The sequence below is a fragment of the Monocercomonoides exilis genome (genome assembly GCF_001643675.1).
Source record: "Monocercomonoides exilis strain PA203 chromosome Unknown scaffold25-1336746, whole genome shotgun sequence".
Classification (NCBI taxonomy): Eukaryota; Preaxostyla; order Oxymonadida; family Polymastigidae; genus Monocercomonoides; species Monocercomonoides exilis.
The window spans coordinates 1,072,802-1,091,559 of NW_027150570.1; the positions used below are offsets into that span (position 1 = coordinate 1,072,802).

Consider the following 18,758-nt stretch of genomic DNA (forward strand, 5'->3'; position numbering starts at 1 on the left):
TTTTTAACTGCCAGAGTGGAAAAGTGAAAAAAAAAGCGAGATCAGAATGATTGAATAATCGAGACAATGAAATTGAAATTGAAATTAAATAAAAATAAAAATTAAGACAAAACAAAAGTAACAACAACAAAACATACAAACATGACCGCAATGATTAAATGAGTTCAGAAAAGAGATAAAAAAAGACCAAAATGCCAAAATAGCAACAAAATGTTTTAAATGAAAATAGAATAAACGAAAAAGAAGAGAAAGAGAAAAGAAAAGAGAAAGAACAACTACTCACAATTGAATGGTGACACAAAACATGTTCAGAAAACAAAGAAATGCAACACGAAGAAACCTATTTAATTTACTGGCATATGCAAAATCTACTAACACTCAACAAAAGCAATAGAATCCCAGCTTCACAATGACTGGGAGAAGGAAGGTGGAATCATGCTATGAATTGTTGAGTGTTATTGTAAAGCATGTCTCATCATCTTACAGATGGCATCACAAAAACAGGCAGAACTCTTAAGTTCCTTCAGAAAAGGGGCAGCAACACACAGAAAAATATAAAGACGGGTAACATTAGGATAATATATAATGAACATAAATACAGACAATGTAGAATAACTTTGATTGCAATCTAAAAAGGAAGAAAAAAATTAAAACAATAAAAATAAAATAAAATAAAAACAAAGCGAATTTAATTCTTTGAAAGGAATACAATTCATAAAAATGTGTGACAATCAAACGAGCCATAAACAAAGCAGAGCCAGTCGCAAAAGCAGAAACGAAAGAACGACTGAAAAAACATTACATTCAAACAAAAACTCACAAAATATAACACAGCAATCAAAACAAGCAAAATAATTGAAAAGCTTAAAGCTAAAAATGCTAATCAAGCAAGTTGGATTATTCTTGTTGTAATTCTTATGTTGTTTTCGTCAATATGAGTTTCTATCTATCTATCTATCTATTTGTTAATCTGCTCTTTTTATCTATCTGTTTATTTATTTATTTATTTATTTATTTATTAACCTATTTGTTAGTCAGCTTGCTTCTATAACCTTTTTCATTTCTTATAAATATTCAGAAAGTGCCATCACAACTTCACAGAAGACGAGAAAACAGGCGGCGGAGGCGGAGGAGGAGATGTCTTTGTTGGCACAGATGGAGTGGAAGCAGGAGGGATTGGGAGAAGAAGAGAGGAGAAGTTGTTGGATGAGAATGTTGTGGCAGCAGAGGAAGGAGAGGAGAAGGCAGAAGAAGAAGAAGAAGGAGAGGAGGAGGAGGAGGAGGAAGAAGGAGAAGGAGAAGAAGAAGAAGACGATGACGATGATGAAGAGTCATAAGAAGATAGTGCGCCAGAAGGAAATGGGGGAGGAGAAGACAAAGAAGGTGAATGAGAAGGACGAGAAGAGCGAGAAGGTGAATTCACAGGTGTAGTGTGATTGGACGAGGCAGATGATAATGTGGCAGAAGTGGCAGTGGAAGAGCGGTTGTGGAAGACAACATTTCGAAGTGTTGATTTTGGCTTGGCGCAGACAAAAGAATTGTTTGGTGGAGTTGTTGAGCCAACAGGAGTGGCAGAGAGAGAAGAAGCAGAAAGAAGAGGAGAAGAGACGGGAGTGGCTGAGATGGTGGTTGATGAAGAAGAGTCAGATGGAGTTATGACATTGACTTGTGATGAGGAAGAGGAAGAGGAGATTGTTGATGAAGAATCTGTTGCGGTTGAAGATGAGTCTGTTGAAGATGTTGCTGATGATTCCACAGTCGTTTGTGTTTCTTGTGTCACAGACAGAGATTGATTTGTGTCGGTCAATGAAGAAGTGGATGAAGATTCCTGTGAAGTGGACGAGTCTTGTGGCTGCGATGGAGAAGAGGCAGAAGAAGTGGAGGGAGAAAGCGATGGAGATGAGGAAGGAGTTGATTGCGCAGCCACTTCGATAGGCGCAGTCTCTGATGACGTGTTACACGGCAGAGAATGCGGCTGAGGGGAAGAGGATGAGGAAGAAGAAGAAGGGGAAGAAGCTGAAGAAGCTGAAGAAGATGAGGAGGAGGAAGAAGAAGGAGATGATGAAAAAGATGAAGGACAACAAGAAGAAGATGCGAATTGTATGTCATTTGCAGCAGCGTCAGGGAAGAGGGGAGGAGGTGGAACAGGAAGCCCCACAAAGACAGGCTCGTCGAAGGCGCTGCATCTTCTCTCTGTTTTGCCCTCGTTGTCGCTGCTGCTTCTGCTGAATGAGGCACACCCGCTGGAAGGAGTCGAAGAACATTGCATTCCTCCAGCCAGCTCTGCCTCTCCTTTTCTCTCTTCGCCTTCCTTTGCTGTGTCCTCGTCTTCATCTTCGTCGTCGTCGTCGTCTTCTTCTTGGAGCTGGATCTTTTCTGCCTTCATTGTCTGGATGGCCTCCTGCACTTTCGACATTGCCTCGCTCTTCTTCTGCTTCTCCCACTCCTCCACATCTTCTGTGTCTTCCACTTTCTCTGTGAAATAGAGCGAAAAGGAGAAGGTGTCTGAGAAGTGCTTGTGCTTCTTGTCGCTGATGGCTTTGTCTGTGTCTTCCACACCAAAGACAAGCGGGTTGGAGGTGACGAAGTGGGTGTTGAACCACACTTGGAACAGTTGCTGTTATGTTGATGATGGAATGGATCGAGAAGGGAATGAATATGAATGTAATGATATATCAGATAAAATAACATAAAAAGAAATATATATGCATAATTAAATGAAATGAATATAGTCAAAATGAAAGATATTTTGATGAATAACCTTCTTCTTTTCCATGAATCTGACACAGACATCGCCGTCAATCAGCACAGATGGCAGAAGGTACTCACAATGTGCCATTCCCATTGGATATCGTGGAAGCTCTTTGACATTCGATTCCAAGTCATACAGAACTTTTGTGTGGTTCCTGACGATGATATTTGCCTCTGTGAATTAAAAAAAAAAAGTTTTTGATGTTGGGACAATGAATATTTAGAAGAAGAAATGTCAAATAGAAATTGTGGGGAAATAAAATCAAGTTAATTATATTTCAAATAAATACAAACAAATTTTATATAAAAAAAGAAAGAAAGAAAAAGCATACGCATTCCCTTCCCATTCCAATCTGGAACATCCGAGACGACAATTTTACTCAAATGGAGCGTTTGATTGAGCTTGACTGTCAGAGGACGAGAAAGCCATCTGTCATAATAAGAAATATATCTGCATACAGAAAATAGGATGGTCGATGAGTAATAATAATATAAAATAAATAAGCACAGAGATGTATTGCAAAATGATGAATATTGAAGATTTTATTAAAAAAAACTGACAAACCTTCTTTGGCATGGGATTGTAACACCTTTATGATTATGTGTTCTATTCAATCCATAAAACATCATGGACTCTTCGGCAGACGGGCACGTGTGCAAATACAAAAGCAAGCAACATATCATCAATCCTGTACGTCCCTATAAATTTTATATTTATGTGTTAATAATGTAAAAGATTATCATTTTTCTTCAAAATAAAGTTAAGATCGTTCAAACCTTCCCTGCTTTGCAATGCACAACACATACGTTATCTGGATGAGAGTCCATCCATTCTTTCTGTTACAAATTAATAAATTTTATGATTGAAATCAAAAATAAAACTCAAACGCAATCTTTGCAAAATTCATCTATTATTTCAAAAGGAGGAGCATTATGATCAGGAAATTGATAACAACCAACTCTCCCATCAAAGTTAGCGTGATCATACTGCCTGTCTGGCTCGCAACATCTTTATTTACAAAAATAAAAAAGTTATGAAATAACTATTGTGATAAATGCAATGGAGGCAAACAAATTGTAAACGCGGTAATGATCCTTATGGTGATGATTTAGAAACTTCTTAACGTCAGCCATAGAATTGCGGTAAAGTGATTCAAAACTTTCCGAAGGATAACCCATGGCAATTATACTTTAATAACAAATTTAAAAAACATCATTTGACTGTTCAAACAAAGAAATAACATACCTTGGAGTAATATCTAAATGTAATTAAAAAATAGTAATAATTGTGATTCAAAAAATAAAGTAAATGAAAAATCAAGCAATACATGTTAAGTCAAGATCCACTCCAAGTTCCTTGTCTTCAAAGCGCCTTTTTTTCAAAGATACCAACTTTCGTAAAAAATCCATTCAATAATGGACAATTGAATCTTTTTTGATAAATGTTGATTCAATAAACAAAATCGACAAAAAACAAATAAATTACTATGGACACTGATCAAATCAAAAATCAAGACAAACAACTATTAACCGAATGTTCAGAATTTTAATTAATTCTAAAAGTTATAAATGCATCATGCTATCTGATTTTGGTGATTATTTTTTTTAAGCACATCGTTTTCGATTTTAAGAGCAAACATGTTTCAAACGAAGATTTTGAGGGAAATGAATCATTTAATGCGAATGCTATGTACATTAAAATTCTACTTATTATATTATAGCTATGCGCTTGCACTCTATACTTCAAAAAACAAATCTACTCAAATAATTAAGTATCTTTATATAATTATTGAAAAATTTGAAAAAGAAGAAAGTTTCTTTTGAGATTTTAGCTTCAATTATATTAATATTAGCAACTAATAGAGGTTGATATATTTTCATTTTCAAAAATGAATGTTTTCGTATTTCATTTGAATATTCTCAGTTTTAAGTAAAATACTTTCGTTTATTTGAATAAGCCTAAAACCTGGATAGAATACAGATCATCATTTTATTGATGTAGAAAAAGAATCTTTTCCATTTTTATTCTGCATTCATAGTTTTTTTGTTGATAAAAAAACCATTCAAAAAAATAACGGGAGTAATTTCACATATTCATTATGATTTCTGAACGGACAAGATCACTTTTGTTTCCAGCACATGAAAGACATTTCTGTTTCAAACAGTCTATTCAAAATTCGAAAACATGTATTACGGGTTGATCTAGCAAATATTTCTTGTGAGACCTGCATTCAAATATGCCACCGAAAGTTCATTCAAGCGGAAAGATTCATGAAACCCCAAAGCCAGGATCCCCAAAGCATAGACACCATGCACATCAGGTTAATAAATGCTTAACTATTTAATATATTTAAAATCGAGGATATTATGCGGAATTATTTCGTGCAATTGACATATGTTTAAAAATTTTAGTATGAAGCGGAACGAACTGTGACTGAAGTTCAAGAATCTTTGGGTTATCAACCTGTTGGGTCAATAGTATCGCAAGTTGGCAACGAGACGTCTAAGATTGTATGATCTTGTTAAACATGAAGAATTTTATTGATCCTCAATTGGTATATTTGCTGGAATATCTTTTTAAATTTAGGGAATTGCGGTACATAAAGGATTACAGTCATCTTCTCAGGGAAATGCATATCTTTCAGATGGTGGGGAGTCGTTGTCGCGCAGACATATGTTCAACTCTCAGCTAAGTAGCGTTGGAGCAAATAATGCAATAAATTCTCCGCCGCCTGGCATTTTCCCTCAGATTTTGGACATCACTTCACCTGAATACACGTCATCTCTTTCCGAGCATTTTCAAACGGACATTTCTTTCGATTCTTTATCTCAAACGGATCTTCAAGCACTTTCACCTCCCATATCTCAGGCATCACAATTTGCACCTCGTGAAATGACTCAATTTCCTCCATTTATTATGTTTTCCTCGAATGAAGGAAAGGATCCATCTCTTGGCACTTCAATATCTTTACCATCCACTTCATCGTCCGCAAAAAGCTCGGGATACCCATCATTTCCTGAATTTGACCAAAACCCATATCACATATATGCTTCTCCGAACAGCACGCAAGGACGGGAATCTGCGTTTCCATCGCTCTATTTCTCCACTTCAAATGATGAAATAGACAGGATCCAGAAAGACATATCTCAGCGTGCTCAGAAAGAGCAAGAGAGAAGAGATGATTCAGAGTGGTGCACGTCATTTGGAGAATATTCATTTGACAACTCTCCTACTTCATCTTCTGCTACATTTCCACCCATCACCACATCCTCACAGGCTAATGCATCAGCATCTTCATCATTGGCATCTCCTTTATCTGCCTCATCATCATCTTCTTCTTCTTCGAATTCGTCATCGTCGTCGTCATCATCATTATCTTCCTCGTCTTCATCTTCTATTCCAGCTCCTTCAACAACACCCAGCAACACTTCACTCACACTCACTGGGGAGTTTGGCGATGGGACTAATTCATTTCTGTCATCTTCATTCATCTCTCCTCACCAGACGCCAATTTATCTGCCTTATTTTACTTCACCTGACTACCCAGGCTTCCTGACAGGGCATGTCATGCCATCATCCACACACACAACAGCTGGACAGTCAAGTGAATATCCTCATTCATCGATTCTGTCTGATCTCGATTCATTGAAGTCAAATGATGTATCTACTGGCTCTTCTTCCTCATCCTCCTCATCTTCTTCTTCTTCTGCATCTTCTTCCTCTTCCTCTTCCTCTTCTTCAGCATCATCCTCATCGTCATCTTCTTCTTCTATCTCATCTGCCTCTCCTTCCTCTTCCTCTGCTGCCTCTCGTATGCTGATGATGCTTGCCCCTGGCCTGTCTAACACTTCACCTGCCTTGTTCCCCATCTCTCCCTCTTCTTCTCTCTCCCCCACACTTCACTCCTCTCTCCTCTCTCCTCCGCCATCAGCCAACCTCTTCTCCTTCTCTTCCTCTCCTGACACATCCCCTTCCTCTCATCCTTATCTGAACCCTCCTCTTTCCTCTCAGTCTCCTTCTTCCTCTTCTGCTTCTCTGAATTCTCTCACCAATCGTGTGCTCTCTTATCACATGGCTGGCTCCTCCTTCTTGTCTCCTCCTGACTCTTATCCCATCTCTTCTCCTCCTTCCTCATTCATCTTCCCTACCTCTGGATCTTTAATATCCCCTTTTAATTCGCCTTCTAATATAACTGCACAACCTTCTTCTTCTCAATCTTCTTCTTCCTCCTCCTCTTCCTCTTCCTCTTCCTCTTCCTCCTCCTCCTCCTCCTCATCGTCATCAACATCTACTCCTTCTTCTTCCACTGCCCTTGTCTCTTCCTCTTCCATCCCTTCTCTTGCCAGTCTCTCTTCCCTCTCCTCTCCAATGCAGATACCTTCCTCCAACTACCATCAGAACATCATCCTCCACCCTCGCCCTTCTCCTTCCTCTTCTTCTTCTCTCTCTGCGCTGGCTGATGAGCTGTCTCCTCCGCACAGCCTCATCTCTTCTCCTTCTTCTGCCTCTGCCAGCATCCTCTTCCCGTCCTGCTCCATCCACTCATACCCATCTCAGATGTACTCATCTCGTGCATTTGCTACTACTCCTAATTCTTCTTCTTCCTCCTCCTCCTCCTCTTCTTCTTCTTCTTCTATTATGTCCTTGTCACCATTCACATCACCTGCACACCTCACAAGCTATTCGCCTTCAAATACACCTTCTCCCACTTCTAGTTCCTCTTTATCATTATCATCATCTTCTTCCTCCTCTTCCTCTTCCTCTTCTTCTTCTTCCAATTCTCTTCTTCCTCTATCTCTTTCTCCCTCTCAGTCATCTTCACTCAATCCATCCACAAGATATCCATCATCATCATCATCTTCTTCTTCATTAGATATTCCCACATCCACTCCTCCCTCTGTTCGCCATGTCATCTCTGCCGCTTCTGCTGCTCTGCCTCAAACACAACCATCTTCTTCATTGTCATCATCATCATCTTCTTCTTCCTCTTCTGATATATCCAAATCTTCTTTATCTTCTTCTTCCTCTGAGTTATCATCCTCTGCCCATATAGATGCATCTCTGATGTCAAATTCTTCGTCTCATTCATCATCCAATTCAACAACAGCAACATCATCTGCATCATCATCTGCATCATCAGCACATGCCGATAATCTCTTTCCTGCACTCACTTCTACTCCTTCTTCTCTTCGTCGTGGGTTAGCTGCAAGTTCATCATCAACTTCTTCTTCTTCTTCTTCCACCTCCTCCTCTTCTTCCTCTGATATCGAAGCAAGAATGTCACAGAGAGAGAAAGAGATGATGGATAAGCATGTTGTTGAGGAGGCTAAAGAGAAAGAGAAAGAGAAAGAATCACAAAAGAAGAAGAGTGAAATGCAGAAGGAGATGGTTGGAGATAAAGATGGCTCATCAAATAAAGAGAAGGCATCAGGAAAAGACAAAGAGAGAGAGAAAGAGAAAGAGAAAGAAAAGAAGGAGAAAGAGAAAGAGAAAGAAGTGACGAAGAAGAAAGAGATGAGCAGAGAGAAGGAGATAGAGCTAGCAATCAAAGAAGGGAATGTGAAATATCTGCCGGCAGATGTTGATTTAACGCAGCTCAGCAAGACACAAAGGAAGAAGCTGGAGAAGAATGCCCGATTGAAGGCAAAAGAGGAGGCATTGAACATCAGCAACCAGAAGGAGAAGGAAGAGAAGGAGAGAGAGAAAGAAAGAGAGAAAGAAAGAGAGAAAGAGAAGGAAAGAGAAAGAGAGAGAGAAAGAGAAAAGGAAAGGGAAAAATCAAAACAGAAAGAAAAACCACAAAGCAATGAACAGAAAGATAATCAATCAGCCACATCTCAGAAAAAGCTATCCAAAGGGAAACAACACATTGACATCACAGACAGTATCCAATCACCAGTTATGGTCACACCTCATTCATCATCATCGTCTTCTTCTTCATCCATTAGCAGATCTCTCATTGGAGACAATGCAAAACCACTTCTGACAGCAGAGTCAGCATTTGCAGTGTCTTCACAGAGCAATCAGCATCAGCAGCAGAACACAGCCCCCATCTTTGCCCAGTCGCCATCTCATGTGCGCTCGCATGTCTCTTCTCATGCTGCATACATGAGACAATCTGATTCTGCTTCAGATTATTTTTCTTCCTCTGCTTCTGATTCTGACTCATCTGCTGCTAATAACAGCAATGCATATTCCATCCCATTCAGTTCTGTTGGTTCTGTCAGTTCAATAGGATCATCCAACACAGCTATGCCCATTCTCTCCTCAGATGTTCCTTTCTCCTTCCCTTCGCTCACTGCCTCTGCTGCTGCTGCTGCCTCACTCACAGCCAAGCTGCCCTCTGATGTGGAGAGGCGCATTCCACCCAATCCTCTCTTGTCTGCTGCACTGTCTGCACAGGAACAGAGGGAGATGATGCAGAGGAGGAGGAGAGGGAATGGAGGAGGGAATATTATTAATGGAAGTAGCAATGGTGGTAGCAATAGGAGTAATAGCAGGAATGGAGGGGATTCTGATGAAGAGTACATGAATGATGGACTGTTGCAGGTGGAAGAGCAGAGGATAGGGTTGATGGAGAGGATGGAGAGGATGGGAGAAGGAGAAAGGAATATGATGCAATGGAATAGAGTGCAGAGCTATGCAGAAGAGAATGATAATGGCAGAGGTGTTGAGATGGGAAAGAGGTATTATTCAGTTCGAATGGGAGAGAGAAATGAAGAAGAAGAGGAGGAAGAAGATGTTGAAGAGGATGTGGTGGAAGAAGGGGCAGAGGCAGAGAATGTTCGATTTGGAGAGGAAGGACATAAGATGAGAGGAGGACATGAAGGAGAAGATGGCAGAATGGAAGATGTGTCAGGTGAAGAAGGAGACAGAAGTGAAAGCTGCTCAGCAGAAGAAGCAGAAAATGGAGTTGAAGAGGAGGATGAAGACGAAGAATTGGAAGAAGAAGAAGATGATGATGATGATGATGATGTGGAAGGAGAAGATGAAGAAGAGGAAATGATGAGTGGATATGAGATGGGCAGAGAGAAGAACCAAGTGTCTGATCCATCACTTATGCTTCATACTTCTTCATATGACACAATGAATGACTATGGTGATGGCAGTTACGATGGCAATGGTTCTCTTTCTGCTTCTGCCTCTTCCTCTTCCTCTTCCTCTGTCTCTTCTGTCTCTTCCACAGAAGATCCAGCTGTTGCCATCCACTCCATCCTCTCCTCTCTCATCTCTTCTCTTTCTGTGCCTTCTGCCCAGCGCTCAGCCAGCCAGCTGTCTTCTTTCCTTTCTCCTTCAGCTGCTTCTGACGCTGCCCAGCAATCGCTCCTCTCTTCAGCCTCTTCTCTTTCTTCTGTGTCTTCTCCTCTGTCCTCTTCTGTTTCTTCCTCTTCTTTGTCTTCCTCTCCATTAGACCTCAATTCATTGTCCAACCCTTCCTCTGCTGCTGCTGCCACTGCCTTCTTCCCCAGTTCTGCCTCTCCTCTCCTTCCATCTGACCTTCTTCATTCACTCGACAGCAACCATCTCCACTTGGATTTAGACCACTCTCTCATCGAGAACATCCTCAAACTCACCAGCCAGTCATCTGCTGCTGCGGCTGCTGCTGCCATTTCTTATGCCTCGCTGTCATCGAATGCTGTTGGTACTTCTTCTTCTGATATTTCTTCTTCATCATCTTCATCATCTTCATCATCATCATCTTCTTCTTCTACTTCACCCAGTGTTCAGCAAGCCATTCAGCAGCATCAGTATCAGCAGTCTCCTGTCATCTACTCATCACAATCTGTCCCCACACCCACAATCACCCCTCCTCCTCCCACAATCAAACAGAACCCATCTAATTCTGCTCTATCATCTATTTCATCATCAATTTCATCATCATCATCTTCTTCTTCTTCTCTTAATGAACAGCCAGCCGTCATCATCAGCCAGCCACCAAAACCCAACCAGCAGCCTCTCTTTGCACATCATCCACCTCTCCTCCAGCTGCCCCACACTCTCATCCAGCAGAAACAAGAGCCCTTATTCTCTCAGCCTCCTTCTGCCTCTTCCTCTACTGGTTCTACTCTTTCACCTTCCATTTCGTATTTCGCTCCTTCGCTGGCTTCTTCCCCGTCTCCTGTACCTTCTCCTTCTGGAACAAATTCATCATCATCATCATCATCATCATCATCTGCTTCTTCTTCCTCCTCTTCCTCCTCCTTCTCCTCCCAGCCCACCACTCCTTCCTCACACACCACTCTTCCTCTTCTGTCTGCCCCTACTCAGAGAACAGTCCATTTCTCTCTCCATCCAACACACCCTTCTTATTCACTCACCACCCCCACGACTTCATCCCATTCGAATGCTACCACTCCTTCTGTCTCTTCTTCTTCCTCTTCCTCATCATCATCTTCTTCTTCTTCCTCTGTTACTCCTCCTCAATCCCCCAAACTAAACTCCTCATCCTATTCATCTTCTTCCTCTTCTTCCTCAACTTCTCCTCTCTTCTCCACCTCCACTCCATCCATGTCCTCTTCCTCCTCCTCCTCTTCTTCTTCTTCTTCTTCCTCTTCTTCTGCCTCTCTCCTTCCCAATCCTGCTCCTCCTCCACGTGTCTCTGGAAGAGTGCTTCAGCCTCGTCATTCACCCCAGCTGCCTCTTCCTCTCCCTCTCCCTCTTCCTTCCTCTTCTCCAACTACTTCTCCTTCTGTTGGCTATGGCTCTTCTGCTCTGACTTCATATGCTGGTCAGTCTGCTTCATCATCATCATCATCTTCTTCTTCTTCTTCTTCTGGTTCTTTAAATTCTTCTTCGAATATCTCATCTTCCTCTTCATCATCTTCATCTTCCTCTTCTTCCTCTTCATCGACTGTTATTTCACACAGAACACAACTGTCTCCTCTGTTTGAACATCCACCCCCACTCATTGGAGGAGCCTTATTCCCATCACAAAACTCATCTTTCTCTTCATCCTCTTCTTCTTCATATCCTTCTTCATCTTCTCAATCATCATCTTCTTCTTCCTCTTCTTCTTCTTCTTCTTCCTCCATCACAACCACCACACCCATCCTTGGCAATACAAGCAATGGATCCATCCAACTTCCATTGTATCCTTCTTCTGAGAGTGCAAATACATCAGCTGCTCCTTCACTGATATCTTTAGGCTCATTTCCTGCCCTTCCTTCTTCTTCCTCCTCCTCCTCCTCTTCTTCTTCTTCTTCTTCTCATCAGAAACATTCATCATCATCATCTTCTTCTTCTTCTGGTTCATCCTCCTCCTCCTCCTCCTCTTCTGCCTCTTCCTCTCATTCCTCATCTAATTCAGCTGGATCTTCTTCTCATCAGCCTTCAACAACAATCTCTTTGTTTTCATCATCATCCAACCATTCTGCTTCCAGAAAGGCTTCAAAAACACCTCCTCCTCAATCATCTTCCTCTTCTTCCTCTTCTCAAAGTTTGCTTTCTCCTTCCATTCTGTCATCAACTTCTTCTTCTTCTTCTGCCTCATCCTCATCATCTTCATCCTCCTCTTCCTCTTCTTTTGCTTCAAACACTCCACAAGCATCCTCACGTCCATTGCTTCCTCTGCCATGCAGTCATTCAATCAGACAACCCTTCCCTCTCCTCTCTCTTTCTTCTTCTTCCTCTTCCTCTTCCTCTTCCTCTTCTAATTCATCTAACTCTTTCTCATCATCATCATCTTCTTCTTCTTCTTCTTCAATGACCAAATCACCACCAACAGAATCGCTCCACTATTCCTCCTCTCCTTCCTCTCCAACCTCTCCCTCTTCCTCTTCCTCCTCCTCTTCCTCTCCTTCCTCTTCTGTTCTCTCCTCTCTCTCTTCTCATACTTCTCACTCATCCCATTCATCTCATACATCATCCACAGCCACCACTCCACCTGACTCATCTCCTGCTGTTGTCCATCCTTCCCTCAGACACTCTCTTCTGCCCACGCCTCCCTCATACGCCAGCTTAGCCCACCTCCACCAGCGCATCCCTCTCCCTATGAACTCTTCTGCTTCTCCTGCTTCTTCTTCTGTTTCTTCTTCTTCTTCTTCTTCAAATACTTCTCCACCTTCTAATTCATCACCATCTGACTATTCTTCTTCTTCTTCTTCCTCTTCTTCTTCATTGCAGCAGAATGCCAATCACATAGCAAAACGAGCACAATCTCCATCCTCATTCATATCTTCCACTGCTCCTCTTCTGCCATCTCCTCCACAATCTTCTATTTCTCCTCCTTCTATTTCTCTTCCTGCTTCATCAACTTCATCCTCCTCCTCTTCTTCTTCCTCCTCCTCTTCCTCTTTGAATTCCAAAAGCAAGCTTGCTAATGCTTCTTTGATTAATCCATTGGGACCAACTGGCCCATCACAATCATCATCATCTGCTTCTTCTTCCTCCTCCACTTCTTCTTCCTCTTCTTCCTCTTCCTCTTCCTCTTCTGTAAGTTCTGCTGATTCCAACAATCTTCAGATGATATCGTCATTAGCACTTTCATTGGCGATGTCATCAGTTGGAGAGGATGTGCCCAATGAAGGAGAGTCAAAGACATCGAGAAAGAAGAGATTGAAGATGGAGAGAGAGAAGGAGAAGGAGAAGGAGAAGGAAAGAGAAAAGGAAAAGGAGAAAGAGAAAGAGAAAGAGAGAGAAAGAGAAAGAGAGAAAGAGAAGGAAAAAGAGAAAAAGAAGGAGAAAGCGAAAGAAGACGATGAAGCAAAGGCACATGCAACCAAAGAGAAAGAGAAGGAGAAGGAGAATACAAAGAAAGAGAAAGAATCACAAGTTGCAACACAGACAACTAAGAAATCTGGAAAGGACAAAGAAAGAGAAAGAGAAAGAGAAAGAGAAAGAGAGAAAGAAAAAGAAAAGGAAAAGCCCAAATCAAAGGAAGCATCAAGAACAGCACAGAATGTGACTACAGAAAGAAGTGAGAGAGCAGGACCATCAACAGAAGGGAAAGGGAAAGGGAAAGCGTCTCACTCACAACAGCAGACAGAGCAGAAAGAGGCAAAAGAGGCAAAAGAGACGAAAGCGACAAAGAAGAAGGCCAATGCAGAGGAAGCATCGAATGCTCTGCTGTCTGATATTCCCTGGGAGAAGAGTCTGGGAGAGATATACTCAGACGCCTCTCTTCTGCAGACACTCTCTTCTCAACAGCAACAGCAGCAACAGCAACAACAACAACAACAACAACAAAAGCAGCAGAAGAAGAAGATCCCTTCATCTTCACAGAGCACATCCACTGCACCTGAATCTCTGGTCTCTTCTGCTTCGAATGCAGCTGGGCAGAATGAGAAGACAGCACAGCAGACTCATCAGACAGCAAAGGGAGCAGCAGCGTCGCTGTTGCCTCAGCAGAAGGAGAAAGGAGAAAAGAAAGAGGAGAAGAAGAAGGAGGCGAATGATGATGAAAAAGCGAAAAAAAAGAAGCCTGTGCCTTCAACGCCGAAGAAGCAAGCTGCCCAGAAGAAAGCAACTAAATCAAAGAAATAAGCATTTGAACGCTCCATTTCTTCAAATGCTTGTTTCTTTTATTTGTCTTTGAAATTTATTTTTTTATGAATTTTTTTCGAGCTTATCACACTCAAATTAGCATCAAACATTTTTGTCCATGTAATTAAAAATTGAAATGTATTTGCATATAAAAAAGAGAACATCATTGTTTTCTTCGTGTTAAGTGACGTTGTGGCTTTGTAGTATTTTTTTAAAAAAAAAATAAAAATGTGAAAGTTGCTTGGACACTGAATCAGGAAGAGTTTTAAACTTATTAAGGATAAGATCAAAGTTTGAATTATTAAACCGTCTTCTCTCTGCGTAGAAGGCGCAACACAATATTTATAGATGGCAACCGCTGTAACACCAACAGTTGCTTCTGCCAATGTTGAAAATGAGTCCTTATTTAAAACCCCAACGAGAACTCCGAGTAAAACACCGAATCAACCAATTCTGCCTTCTATACTTCGAGATAACATAAGGTACATATCTCCTGAAACTGTATGATTCTATGTTTATGTTTTTTCTTTGAAATTATCTCATTCAAAAATGGCCCTTAACAGTTGATAAGCGTGCTGTTGGGAGAGTACAGGCAATTTCCTCACTTAATTATAGACACTCGCTATCCTTTTGAATATAATCCTGGGCATTTGTATCACGCCATAAATGTTTACACACTGGAACAGTTGCATACGTTGTTTTTTGATAACGTTTCCAGTCAAGGTTATCATTGTCTCTTAATTTTTCATTGCGAGCATTCAACGGAACGAGGCCCAAATATGGCATCTTTTATGAAAGAAATTGATCGCAAGCTTAATGATTATCCTCTTTTATTTTATCCACAAGTTTATGTTCTTGAGGGGGGCTTTAGCACTTTCTTTGAGAAATATGGTTCAATTCCAGTATGATTGATTTCACGAAATTTTGTCTTTTATTTTAAGTGCGTTCTTTTAAAAGCAATTCTTTGAACCTGAACCTCAATATATATCAATGTTTCATCCTTTATATGTCGAACAAAGGCTGAAGTATGATGCGCTTCGTCCGCTTAAACAGCATAAGCACCAAAGGATTCTTTCAAAGATCAAAAAACACAAAAAGAAAGATTCTTTAAATGAAGACAGATTTCATCCATCAAACCAAAAAGCGCATCATGTTGTGCAGGCTTGCCAAGCTCAATGCACAACATCAACTCCAATTTTTGCATCTTTTCCAGCCTCTTCCTCTTTCTCATCCACATCAACCCCATATTCCTCTTTTACTCCATCTTATGTGTGTTCACTTCAGCAAACGCCGCCCACGCATGCTTCTTCATCTTCATCTTCTGATATCTCTTCTCCACCCTGTTCGTATGCAAATCAAGCATCACCGTCTGCTTTTGCCACGCCTCATATTCCCGAAGAGCCTCTTTCAATTCCTGCGTCTGATATTTAGTTATTCGTTTTTATTTTTGTTTGAAGACATTCATTTTTCATGATTTCATTTTTATTCTGTTGTTTTGGATTAAAAAATAAAAATAAAGCATTAAACATGCTTGCCAGCGAAAGTGTTGAATACATATATAAAATAAGAGTTGAAAGAAAGTATTTGTAAAAAGTAAAGTGCAAGCTCGTAATGATTGAAAATGATTTCAAATTTCTTTCTAGCCTTCGTTGAGAATTGAGCTGCTAAATACTTAGAGCTTAAAAGAATTGTCTATACCAGCAGCAAGCGATTCTCTGAAATTTGCTGGTGCAACCTGAACAGGTGGCTCTATTGTTTGCTTTTGCTCCTCTCTCTTTTCTTTGGAATGTTTTTGATCTTCCTGTTCGTCTTTCTGTTGTTCTTGTTCATCAAATTCGCCTTTATGAATCTGCGTATTCTTATTATTCATATTCCCCTCAGAATCATCTTTCTGACGCTGAACATCCGATTCCTCGTTTCTATCTTGGTTTTGTGTCTCCTTTGAAGATGCACATTCACTGACACTGTTATCCACTTTCTGATGACTGTTTTCTTTGCAACTCTCCAGCTCTACCAGCGAGTTGTCTATTGCTTGGCAAACAAGGTTCAGTTCGTCTTCGGTAATGATAAGCGGAGGATGAATACGAAGAACAGTTCCACGGGACACTTTCATCAGAACTCCATGCTTTAGACAGCGCTCTGAAAGATCATTTGCTGAGAACCTAATGTCATCTCTAAGCTCAATGCAGCAAAACAGTCCCCTTCCTCTAACATCTTTAAATGGATTAAAGAAGCAACAACAATGAAGATGAATGTGATAATAAAGATCAAGTACATAATGTTAGATAAAATAAACGTTTCAAATTAAATAATCGAAATAGTGAGCAATTTCAAAATTATTAAAAAAGAAATTTCTCAGAAAATTATTAAATTAAGCATTCAATCAAGCTCTAAAAATCGTAAGAAAAAACAAAGTCTTTTCTGCTTGATTTCTTTACAAACCTGCAATTGAATTCGCGTGCCTTTCGGAAATTTGTTTCAAGTTGGAAAGAAGCATTTCACCAAGTTTTGCAACGTCACTCTTTTTTGTATAGACAAATAAAGATTATAATCAAAAAATTTTCCTAGAACAACAAAATATTCATACAACAAGTGTTTCTTCCTGAATGAGTTTAAGTGCAACTTTTGAAACAGCGCATGCAATTGGATTACCTCCCCACGTTGAGCCATGCGTTCCTGGCTCAATGCAATCCATTATTTCAGCTGGGCCCAAAACAGCACTAATAGGAAACACCCCACCGCCCAATGCCTTCCCCAAACACAAAAGATCAGGACGAACGTTATCCCATTCACATGCAAGCATTTTTCCAGTTCTTCCAAGTCCAGTTTGTACCTCGTCAGCAATAAATAAAACATTATGCTTTTTGCACAAACCCAAACATTCAGAAAGATATCCAACAGGAGGCACATTAATTCCACCTTCTCCTTGAACGGGCTCCACAATAAAGCAACAGCACTCATTTCCATATTTTTCAAGGACATTTTCAAGCGATTTGGAGCATCCAAATGGAACATGAATAATTCCTGGAAGATATGGATCAAAGTCTTTTTTTGAACTTTCTTCATCAGACAATGAAACAGCAAGCATGCTTCTCCCATGAAAATTACGTTGACAGCAAATGACTATGGCCTTTCCTGTTGGAATGCCTTTTCTTTTGTATCCCCAAGATCTTGCAGTTTTGATTGCAGTTTCAACAGCTTCGACTCCTCCAGAACTGGGAAGCACTCTATCGTAGCCAAACATTTTAGTGATATATTCTCCCCAAGATCCTAATTCATACGAGCAAACAGATCTGCTGCAAATATCCAATGTTGAAGCTTGTTTGGTCAAAGCTTGCACGAGTCGAGGATGGCAATGGCCTAAACTTGCAGTCGAAATTCCAGCAATGCAGTCTATGTATCTTTTCCCTTCCACATCCCAAACATACACTCCTTCGCCTCTTTCCAATGAAACAGGCAAAGGGCTGTAATTATGAGCAACAGCTTGTTCTTCGTTCTGAATGCTTTCTTTGTTTGTAAGACTCATATTAAATAAAAGAAAGTTCAGAAAATATTAAATAATGAAATTATTAATTCAACTTCGCATGGAAAAAAGCAATTTCGTATGTTCAAAAAATAGTATGTGATTTTCGATCAATTTCGTTTTTCAAAAAATCTTTTCGAGTTAATGAACAAAACAAAAAATAACACAATTTTGAATATATATATATACGCATATCCAATAATACAAATCGATTCGAAAATATTTGCTTTATTATGAAATAACATTTTTTTTTCTATTTGTTGTTCAAAGTCTTGCTTTAAAAGATAATTTAAATAAGTAATATAATTGTTTTCGTAAATGCATATTCGTGATATGAAAAAATTTTTATCGGATAAGCTTTAGAAATCAAAGGTTTTTTCTTTTCTTTTCTTTTGTTCTCCACTTCATATTCACTCAAAATAACAAAATCACAAAAGTCAAATCAAGAAATATTGCAACATCAAACAAGCAATAACAAAAGTATGACTATATAAAAATGAAATGAAAAGCCACGTTCTCCAAAAAAAGATTCATGTTCTCATGCGTAACATTGTTTTGAAATACAATAAGTGGTTAAAGATATTGAGCATATGCTGAACAAAAGTAGAGAAAGTCTCAAAACTGATATAAACACACATAAATTGAATATTAACTTTGAATTGTTATATGAACTCAAAAAAAGAGAAGTCATCGAATTTGAGTTACAAAGATAATTGACTATTTACACATATAAGAAAAAAACAGATTCTTCACATCAAAAACATGTATGAAAAAAATACAAAGAAAAAAGCAAAAGAGAATGACAGCCACACCAACCATAAGGCTTAGCCTGCTGCATTGCAATTTTGCAAATGGAATTACAAATAATTAAAGAATCAATAAAATAATGAAAATAAAACGAATAAAAAAAATTGAAAATACTCTGAAACAATTTGTCGTTCAGCTAAAGGAAATTTGTTTGTTGAACATTTCGCATTTTTAATGAGCATCTTTTGTGTCGAT

The 18,758-nt window shown here is 39.7% G+C and overlaps 4 protein-coding genes across 4 annotated transcripts; 2 read left to right on the forward strand and 2 right to left on the reverse strand.

Annotated features, from left to right (window-relative positions):
* On the reverse strand, positions 1-3,930 carry MONOS_1380 (putative phosphatidylinositol 3,4,5-trisphosphate 3-phosphatase; the record flags this gene model as incomplete). Its single annotated transcript, XM_067866535.1, has 7 exons — positions 1-2,617; positions 2,762-2,925; positions 3,084-3,202; positions 3,317-3,450; positions 3,529-3,588; positions 3,640-3,760; positions 3,824-3,930. 7 exons carry the CDS (start codon positions 3,928-3,930, stop codon positions 1,088-1,090), a joined length of 2,235 nt encoding a protein of 744 aa, XP_067726699.1. The 3' UTR covers positions 1-1,087.
* Positions 3,931-4,988: 1,058 nt separating this feature from the next.
* On the forward strand, positions 4,989-14,389 carry MONOS_1381 (uncharacterized protein; the record flags this gene model as incomplete). Its single annotated transcript, XM_067866547.1, has 3 exons — positions 4,989-5,072; positions 5,164-5,262; positions 5,339-14,389. 3 exons carry the CDS (start codon positions 4,989-4,991, stop codon positions 14,231-14,233), a joined length of 9,078 nt encoding a protein of 3,025 aa, XP_067726700.1. The 3' UTR covers positions 14,234-14,389.
* Positions 14,390-14,522: 133 nt separating this feature from the next.
* On the forward strand, positions 14,523-15,781 carry MONOS_1382 (putative cell division cycle 25A). The gene is made up of 3 exons (XM_067866558.1): positions 14,523-14,734; positions 14,797-15,135; positions 15,191-15,781. Exons 1-3 carry the CDS (start codon positions 14,582-14,584, stop codon positions 15,662-15,664), a joined length of 966 nt encoding a protein of 321 aa, XP_067726701.1. The 5' UTR covers positions 14,523-14,581; the 3' UTR covers positions 15,665-15,781.
* On the reverse strand, positions 15,755-17,853 carry MONOS_1383 (Lysine/ornithine aminotransferase). The gene is made up of 3 exons (XM_067866569.1): positions 16,821-17,853; positions 16,676-16,754; positions 15,755-16,447 (listed from the first exon to the last, which is right to left on the reverse strand). Exons 1-3 carry the CDS (start codon positions 17,757-17,759, stop codon positions 15,906-15,908), a joined length of 1,560 nt encoding a protein of 519 aa, XP_067726702.1. The 5' UTR covers positions 17,760-17,853; the 3' UTR covers positions 15,755-15,905.
* Positions 17,854-18,758: the final 905 nt, after the last annotated feature.

Excerpts from the sequence above, each read along its gene's own strand:
- MONOS_1382 (XM_067866558.1), top strand. The coding sequence starts at position 14,582 with ATGGCAACCGCTGTAACACCAACAGTTGCTTCTGCCAATGTTGAAAAT. Across the intron at positions 14,735-14,796 it reads GGTACATATCTCCTGAAACT|TTGATAAGCGTGCTGTTGGG; the intron begins GTATGATTCTAT and ends GGCCCTTAACAG. Across the intron at positions 15,136-15,190 it reads AGAAATATGGTTCAATTCCA|CAATTCTTTGAACCTGAACC; the intron begins GTATGATTGATT and ends TTCTTTTAAAAG.
- MONOS_1383 (XM_067866569.1), bottom strand. The coding sequence starts at position 17,759 with ATGAGTCTTACAAACAAAGAAAGCATTCAGAACGAAGAACAAGCTGTT. Across the intron at positions 16,755-16,820 it reads TTCAGGAAGAAACACTTGTT|AGTGACGTTGCAAAACTTGG; the intron begins GTATGAATATTT and ends TATACAAAAAAG. Across the intron at positions 16,448-16,675 it reads GCACGCGAATTCAATTGCAG|ATGTTAGAGGAAGGGGACTG; the intron begins GTTTGTAAAGAA and ends ATCCATTTAAAG.